Genomic DNA, 9,647 nt, shown 5'->3' with positions numbered 1-9,647 from the left:
TAAACAGCAGAAGAAGACAGACAGGAAGTAAACTCTACAGAAAACACGGTAGCAGTGTTTAAAGATATTGTTGGAAAATAAAACGTGACCAGAAAACCTCCATCAGTGCTGCTTTCATTTTAAGTTACGTTTCTGTTCCCACAGTTTCTTCACAGAGGAACATATGTATTTTTTGAATGAGCAGATAGCAAAAGCAAAACAATCATGATTAAATCAATATGTTTTGTCAAAATACTGATTCACAGGTTAAGCCCCATTCCCCCGCGGAGGGAAAAACGCATCACTGCAATAAACAGCGTCTGAGGGCTTCTTAATATTTAAAAACCTATGAATATGTCATACCCAACCAACGGGAAGAAACTCAGCTACCTGACGATACGAACCATTTTTACCGAAACAAAACACAAGTCTCACAAGAAGCGTCTAAATGAGCCCTGAGCGAAAAAATGCTATCGCACTTAGCACAGAACTCACAGCTTAAATACCCGCATTACTGCAAAAACAAGATATCGATTAGCAAACTGAGATCCCACAGATTCCAGAAATATTAATATCATCACTGAGCGATCCGAACTCGCGACAGGGGAAGCGAAAACAGACATCACAACACGTAGCTGCACGGAGGAAGCTTCTTACCTTAGCTGTTGTTCTGATGGAAATGTGTGTTCAATGGCATCAAAACGATAACAACGCTGCTGAAGGTTAATCCAATGGTTAATCCAATGTGTCTGTGTCACTTTGAAATGATTCCTGATAATCCATCTTCATATTTACTAGTTTGAGCCTAGGTTTCAGTTTTCAGAGCATAACATTGCTTTCGACTGTGTGCGCATAGCTCTCACTTGTCAATGGTAACGTGTGTGTATGTGGAACTTCACCTTCGATTCTATTGGCTCTAACGGTTAAAAATAGGTGTCAATCACCAAAATCGACCAATGGGTTCCAGAGAAACGGCAAAAAAAAATGGCTTCTATGGCAATCCAGGCGGACATCATTGTCTTTAAGAAAGCAGGCTCAGGTTTAAAGCTAGAGCAAAGATCCATCTATTGGTTCCAAACATGTCATGCTAGCTCGTCAGGACAGAGGCTAATGCTTCAAAGTTAGGCTCAAATTGGCTAGGGAAAAAACTGGCATGGACATGGTCAAAGGGGTCCAATGACCCCTAACCTCAAGATATCTGACTGAAATATGCATAACTATCTTGACATAGATGCCCAACCCTTACCAACCCACTAACATATGTGTTAATCGAACACTCGAACACTTGACTTCATTAACCTTGCATGACATAGTCTACGTAACGTTCAGTGTGTTATGTTACTTGCTTAGTTTTAGGCAACACAACTACTAGGTTAGGTTTAGGAAGAGATTATTGTTTGGGTTCAAATCAATACTGTACGTTTGTTATGTATAACACAGTAAGTTGCATACGTAACGTCAGTTAGTATCAGAGGTTGCGCTAGACTTTTTCGCTGCCCGTCATTTTGACGGACATGATCGTAAAATTTCCGTCAAAATCCATTATTACCCGTCGGTCTGTACACAACTGACGGGGACGGGGGACGGGGGGGGGCGGAAGAGCACGCTTGTGCACTGTCAACGGGGGGGGGGTGGGATTAGCGCCGGTGTTATGCCGTGTTGTGCATGCCCACTGCACCTCGCGGGAGCGCGCCACAGCGTAAAACATAAACTCCCAGACATTTCAATGATTTGTACGGCATAGTTAGGTCTGGAAACGACATAAGGGCATAACACCGGAGCCCTGCTGCGGGGAAATTTTGGCTCTGTTCTGAGTTTGTTCTAATCCGTCAAAATAACGGACTGCTTTCAGATTTTTCCGTCATTGTCAAAAGAATTCCGTCATAGACGGAATATATTCGGTTAACGCGACCTCTGGTTAGTATATAGAGTTTCAGTTTCACACATGACACATACGGCTCTCATTTGTTTGACCCATCCACCCCAAACTCCTCCCTATATGAACTTTGTCACGGTGTATTAATTTACTTTCTTCTTCTTTTGCTTTGTTATGATGAACTACAGCCACTGGAGGCAGCCATGAACGTCCTAAACTCATCCTAGCAGCGTTTGTGTGTGTGCCATGTGGTCACTGACCGAGATGCTGTATTTGATGAGTTGGCAGTTAGTAAACCATTATCAAAAGCCTGTTTAAAGGACATGAGCCACCAATTATTTCCTAAGTTGTATAAGGATGCATATGCGCAGTCAAACCATGAATCCTATTTCTGACAATTCAAGGACTCAGCGACATCCCAATCTAAAATTCTCTTCCTGACTTTGACAGGGCTCAGCAGTAACAACATTTTGCAGGGTCCAAGCATTAAGGGGAAGTGGTACAGTAAGTGGACAAAGTGACACAATGACTGGGCCTCTCCCGTCTCCCCATGGCAGGGCAGGTCTGCTCTCAAGCACACAGGCAGGGAAAGCATGCACAGGCATGAGTGTGCATTCATTATGCATTCAGATACATGGTCTGTAGGTAGAGTGCTTTCTCATATGCATGCCAATCTCCCATCCCAATTTATCAAGGATTTTAAACCAGGTTCCACTGGATCCCTTTCAGCACAGACATGCCTACAGCCATAGGAAGAGGGGTCAGGATGGGTCGGAGGGGTCCCCTCTGTATGCCTCATGCTCGTGTTCCAGTCGATTTTCAGGGTCTGCATTCATTCTCAGGATTACACAGAGTACTGATGCAGGATCAGCAGCCAGCTGCCCTGGGGCCGCTTTACTACAATGATCTATGAGGCAGATAGTGGGTCTGGTTTACTGTTTGACACTGTGAATGAGCACAGACCCAAGTGTGAAGGGGAGACAAAAGTAGTGACCCATGCAGCAAAATCCATCACCCAGTAAGCCTTACCCTGTCTTTCACTATGAGACACTTTGCAAGGGGAGGAGACAGACAACGGACACAGAGTTAGACAGGGTTTACACTGGGGGAAATCCTCGGAGGACACAGTTCAGCTCCTCCCCACACAGTACTGTAAATGCCCTGAGAATCAAAGTTAATCAAAAGCATGACCTATCAGGGATTCCCTCTGCTCAGTTAAGTCAGTCATCTATAAGTGGATTTGTACACACTCTGGCTGCGTTCCAATCGGATAGCTTGCTCTCTTGCATCTCATATTGTTGCTTTTCGACCTTTATTTTCCAGCTGGGAAAGGTCTGGCCAATATGGAAGACACTAAACTACCTACTATCATGTCATCATGAGAGATCTCAGTTCCTGATTTGAACAAAGCCAGCATTTGTCAGGGGGAACAAACATCACATTCACAGCATAGAGAAAACACAAAAAAATAGATGCTAACCACTTTGTCCTCCTTTGTGGCATGCAGTCCAGGTAGCAGTGAGAAAAGTGATGGTGGAAGTAAAGCAGGAAAGGAAAGGAGAGAAATAAATGAAAGGATGTGGAAGATAAAAGAAATGAAGAGAGAATTGTTGGGAAAAAGAGGGAAAAGAACAAAGAGGAAAAAGGGTGCAGTGCAAACATTTGTTATTAACATTCTGCATGATTTGACAGACATACTTCATATTCAGTGAGGGGGGGGCATGAGGCGCGGGGGCGGGCAGTATGTGAATGTATGTGACTACTGAAATGTTAGGCTGCGGCGACATGCATGACTCAGCATGACCTTGGCATGAATCAGGACCTGTGACTACATCAAGGATGTGTCACGGCTCCTCAACACCAACACCAAACTGGGACACCAAAACAACATGGAGCGCATCCTTCAGCTACAAACACCTCAACATAATAATCTAATGTTCCCATGGCTGGTAATGAAAGCACTTCAGATGTTGGTGGGAGGGAACACTCGTGTTTTTGAGTTATACCTCAGGAAACAAACTAGTAAGGGCTGAGTGGTTGTTGTTACTGTACAGGGTGATGAATGGATGAAAGTGTAGTCCCTCTTTATTAACAGTAACGTGTGTTCACTATAATGTTAAGCAGGCTGAGACTTTGTGTTTGGCTGGTATTTGCAAATGATGTTGTGATGCCTTCTGCAGGGCACAGAGCAGCACTACAGCTCTGCCATTAGGAACTGATTCATTGTTATAGAAAGCTGAACACAGAACATGGCCTCATACAGACCAGTGTTTAAGAACAATTAGCCCCTAAAGTGCTTCATATATAGTGATTTATAATACATAATCTGAGAGTTGATATTAAAGTGTACTCACTGTCTATTTAAAGAGGACACATTCTGCTCATTGTTAGGTTCATTTTAGTATTGTGTGCCCCTGCTGTGACATGTTAATGTTCTTTAATGTTCAAAAAGAAAGAAGAAGAAGAAATTCTGGAGGGAACTTTGGGATTCAAGCCTTTTCAGACCATTCACATGCAAAGAACCTACAGTATATAACACGCTACAGGAAAAGACAAACCCAGAAAAGGCCTCTTTAATACTACTAAATAAGAATGTGTAGATTCATAGTTGAATTGAGCTCCACTAAACCACATGGATATAGCTGATAAAGCAAACTGTTTTACATGCAGTATATTAAACTCCTAATGTTATGCTGTACAAGCACACACCGTTTATTTGAATGCTGTTTTTTAACGGCAAACTGCAGTAAACCATTGTGCTGCTGATGATGGATAAATAAGCCCACTACAGGCAGGAGAAGATTTGTATGTATTGAAACAAAGCTCACACCTTCCTAACCGTGTTATTCTGCTCGGCTGGCCCGGACGACCCGGGACAGAGGCAAGCACCGCCCCCCCCACACATTCACAACCTTTCACAGATGTAAAAAAAATAAATCCTATTTTGTATATCAATGTTAGACTTAATGTCCACTATTTGATCATAGGCCCATGCTGTAAGTGGATGACAGGAGTACATGATATAAAAAGGGACCAGGTATAGAATATGTTTACTATCTGCTGTCAAACCAGTACAACAATTGTTCATTGATTTATTTTTAAAATCCATAAGAGGACATGTAATTGTTACAGATGATACAATAAATACATAAATAAATAAATAATGTAATTCATTACATCTGCACTAATTCAACCTTTCTTTTGCCTGTGTTCAATTATTTAGGCTCAAATTGCAAATGTATTTGACGCCAAGCAACATAAAAAAGGAATTAAATTCTTTTTTTCTGTTTTTGAGCAAACAAATCCCTTTCCTTTGTGTGTTTCCTTTGCAGATTGCTTTTGCACCAAGCTCGTCTCATGTCTGTGTTTTCATGTAACAGCCTGTCTGCTGTGAAAGTGATATAACACAGGATACTATCTTTATCCCCTGTTCTTCAGAACGTGTGGTGCCAGTGTGAGCTCAGGCCCAGCTGGGCCCGGCGGATCCTGAGCAGATTGGGGACCAGCAGGCCAAAGGATGAAGGGGCCATCGTGAGGGAAGGTACCCAGGGGGAGGTCCTATCTTTGGGCTGGAGCCCATAGTTTTCAAATAGTGTTTGGTTGTATGGATATATCAAATTGGATCAAATTAATAGTTTTTATTGGTTGTATTCGTGTAGGTGTTATTATTTGTAGCGCTGCTCTGTGTCTTCAGTGCATTGTGGGTTTAAGTTAACAGTCTTGTTAGGTTGTTTTTAGCTATGCTGTGACCCAGAGATTTGCAAAGACCTACCGGTTGCAGTAGAATAGTCTTTTTTGTTTAGAAAGGTTAGGCAGCCACGATGAGAGATGTTTGAATTCTCTAGATGATCGGAAAGGAGCTTCAATGCTTCCCTTGTTGTCGCTTTTAGCATAAGATACGCCATGCTTTACAGAAGAAAAGGAAATAATGCCGTCCAACAAAGCTTTGCGGCCCCAATATCTAAAGTGATGCACCATTCGGCTGTTCACCGAATCATCTGATCATGACCGACAATCACAGATGCTTATTGAGTGTCTTCCATCTTTCACCACGTCTCGCCCAAGTGCTCAAACGTTTTCCACTTGTGTTGAACCAAAAGGCGAACTATGAACGTTATGCTAACTAAAGGATCAAATGAAATGAACATGTCACAGTGTTTACAGAGTTGGGTAGGGTTTCCTAAGCTATTTTGTTTGAATCCTACATGTTTGAATGGTGATTTGCACAGTAGACGATGTACAGACCTAAGAAGTAATGCATGTATTGCATATAAAATATTATTAATTCAAATGTTTTCAGACAATTAAAATCTAATTGAGATTTGTGCGGAGTGATATGAGTGAGGGTGGGTGAGGGAGAACAAGCATTTCCTTGTTTTAATTTGATTCAAAAGCCGGAAATGAAATGATATATTTTTCAATGATATCCACGTTGATAAAGCCCACATAAAACCACATGATAACAAAGTAAGGGTAAAGTATGTAGATGCGCTTTCAGACGCTCATCTTAAGAGGATTGTAGTTTTCCCACAGAGGACAGGCTGTGCCGCATCATTATTCATGACATTTGACTAATGAATGTCAAAGGAAAGTGAAGTTGAAAATTGTAAAAGACATACAGTAGGAGGGGATTGTTTTTGACTAGTCGATCGCAGCCACTGTCTGTTATCCCTTATCTTTGAAGCTAGCATAACCAGCTAAAAATTCTACTTAAGAAATGCATCCATATTCCACATGGATGATCTTAAGTGGTTTATTCTTCTAGCATCATCAGGTGGACTTTGATTAGTGACATAAACATTTAAAAACGTATAACATTACTGTCAGTTGTATTATGTGTTTGGTGCCGCTGTATGTAGTGGTGCAAGCTAGCAGAGGAGGTAACCATAGAAACAAAACGTAACTAGCAGTCTCACCGCAAGGGTCTTTGCACAACCTCGTGGGGAGCAAAGAGAAAATTGCTTATCATGTGAAATTCAGCAAAAGACACAAGTTGTATGCATCTAGTGTTGTTTTCTATGACGGTAATAAAGGTGCATAAGTAGCTTTTGCTAAAAGTCAGTAATGTAATGAGACTGCAATATTTTGAATCCCAGATAATGTATGATGATACATATCTTAGAGCCAGATTCCTAAAACACAGCACTCTCACTGTCCGACATGCTAGCTTGATGCTAACTGCTGTGCTCTCATGTTCAAGTGAGGTAAACGCTTCGATTTGTAACAATTCAGCAACACGACAGCCTGAGAGTCGAAATGAGCTTTGAAGGGTCTATGACTGGTGCCAAGACAAACAACAAACAAAATGTGACCAGGAAGCAACAAAGCAGACGGTAACACACACAGAAGCAGAATCAGCTACAGCGGGGATGAGGTGAGTGTGAGAGGGGGGGAGGGTTCGGGAAGGTGTCTCACATTGTTGGAGCGCAGAGAGACCCGCCCTCCGCAGCGAGCACAGAATTTGGTCTGGCAGTAGGAGCAGAGGTGGCCGCAGCCGTCTGCAAACTTGGTCTTGCGGCAGATCCCGCAGGTGGGCGCGTCGTCCTTCAGCTGCGGGGGCTGGCGCCGGGTATCCCCCCCGATGCGACGCACCTCCTGTTTGTAGCTCTCAAACTGCTGGTGCAGTGTTCTAAGAGGAATCAGAAAGGTTGCCCATTAGTGGAACATCACAAACTTTTTATACTTGAGAAACTTTAACCTCCAGCGCTCTTCAGACAGATCTTCCTCTCTAAATGCCCGCACATTCATAATAACAAAAGGACGTGGTGAAACGTCTGAATAACTGAATAATTGTGCAGATAAATAACAAAGGCGATGTTCTGCACACATGTTTGAGAACATTCCAGCGAGATAACTGGCAATTACAGCACCACTTGAAAGGTGCCTTTCAAAAAAAATCAGCAATTAAATAAAACTTCAGCTCAGTTTTGCTCTCAGCCTTTCCCCTCCCTGCTTCCCGGGATGCCTATGATGGAAATAATCAGAGTGTGAATTGCAAATCAGGCCATGTGAAAACACCCTCGATGTTGTTTCAACAGAAGTGTCAAAGGAATAGTGCATTAGCATACCATGGCTCTCATATAGGGGACCCAGACAGCCACTTTAATCACCTCGCTGAGTGAGAGGGAGAGGGCGGAGATGGAGCTGCTTTCTCAGCTTTTTGCAGCCAATTTGTGGAGGCAGTCACACTTTAGTGAAGTCTCTGGCAGCAGCACACTGGCTTTACACTCTGCAAGTTATTTGTCCAAAGGTATTTATCATGATAATGCAATGCACTGGCATTCACACGTACTTTTGTGGAATTAAGATAAGAAAGTGGAAGGTTGGTTAGCAATAAACTGAACACCTCCTGCACACTGTTTCATGATTCAGAGTGAGAAAAATCAGTGCCATTTCTGAAATATGACTGTGAAAGAGCAGCTGAAGTCTTAAAGCACACGTTCCAAGATCTCAAACTAACATTCAACGTCCTTTTTTGTGCCGAATTCCAAAATCATTGGACTGATGATAAGGTAGGTCACCTGGATCCATTGAAAGCAGACATGTCCTCCTTAGTTGCTGGGTAGAAAACAGCTGGAAAACATAACACCTGATCTGTTGTCAGCTGATTCTGGTGATGGAAAAAGTCAAACAGAAAGCCCTCATTCACCATGACCTATCGGAAGTCCAGGAGAGATAGATGTGTCTTTAGAAATACTATTCAAGATGAAATGTTATCTGATTCCCAAAAAGTATTTCTTTCCAAGTTTCCAAATCCAGGAAATGAGTTGACAGAAACTGTTACATTCCTCCTATATTTCTTGCTATCTATTAACATTGCTGGAACAGACACAGAGGCACAGGGAGGTGACTAGAGCACTGAGATACATTCAGCCAATCAGCTGACAGAGTTCATTTTATGACGTAGAATGTTAAAAACAAAAAGGTAAGGAATAATTTATGGAAAAATACACATTGATGTCAAGGTTAGAAAATGATTTGCAAAACACAACTTTAGGCGGATATTTTTGAATAATATCACATCTTATATACCTTTTTATCAAATATTTGGTGAGTAATGTTTAAGATCAAATGCTGAAGGTATGTTGTGCCTGAAGGGGGCTTTACAACCAGCTGTAATAACCTAAAGGCTCATGATCAAAGCTTCTGTGGCAACTATTGTGATAAATGATCGCTGTTAAATGAGAGCATCCTTTATACCTTCACACCCATTCTGATCTTTTTAACATAACCAGTTTGGACTGTGCTAGACTGGGGAAGAAGGTTTAAAAAATAATTAAGTATAGACTGTTATAAAGCAGCCACTAGAATAGTAGAACTTAGACACAACCAGATGTTTCAAGTGACTGCACATGCAGACGTACTGAGAGAATCTGAATTGTTGTCTTGTTTTCGCTCCAAACTGTTAGTATTTGACTAATAGTACAAACAAATGACAAATGGATAACCTCAGGCAAACTGATTCATACGTCATTTAAATGGAAAAACAATATGACACCGCCGCGGCAGCAACGTCATAAACATGACCTCTGACCCCCAGGAGCCATCTATCCTGCCAATAGGAGTCCAGGAGCTGAGCCAAGCCCAGGCGCCATGGGAACAGCTGTCAGAAACAGAGGGTGTCATGGTAACGTGGTGGCGTCAAGCGCTGGGTGTCAGCGGGTGTCAGTGCGCCAGCTGTTCCTGTTCTTAGAGCCACGGATTCATCAGTATTTCTGCCTCTTCCACACATTCAGCAGACATGCACCACTAAAGCTGCATGGGGGGACTTTTTCATATAAAAATAAGTCTG

At 42.2% G+C, this 9,647-nt stretch overlaps 1 protein-coding gene across 1 annotated transcript; it reads right to left on the bottom strand.

Annotated features, from left to right (window-relative positions):
* Positions 1–1,567: 1,567 nt before the first annotated feature.
* Positions 1,568–9,067, bottom strand: LOC117536621 (regulating synaptic membrane exocytosis protein 1-like). The gene is made up of 4 exons (XM_034201555.1): positions 9,056–9,067; positions 8,377–8,510; positions 7,271–7,484; positions 1,568–3,347 (listed from the first exon to the last, which is right to left on the bottom strand). The coding sequence occupies exons 1-4, from the start codon at positions 9,065–9,067 to the stop codon at positions 3,276–3,278; spliced, it is 432 nt and encodes a 143-aa protein (XP_034057446.1). The 3' UTR covers positions 1,568–3,275.
* Positions 9,068–9,647: the final 580 nt, after the last annotated feature.

This window comes from Gymnodraco acuticeps, unplaced genomic scaffold, assembly GCF_902827175.1.
Source record: "Gymnodraco acuticeps unplaced genomic scaffold, fGymAcu1.1, whole genome shotgun sequence".
Taxonomy (NCBI): Eukaryota; Metazoa; Chordata; class Actinopteri; order Perciformes; family Bathydraconidae; genus Gymnodraco; species Gymnodraco acuticeps.
Note: the sequence above shows the minus strand (reverse complement) of the source record. Positions and strands in the feature narration are given on the sequence as shown.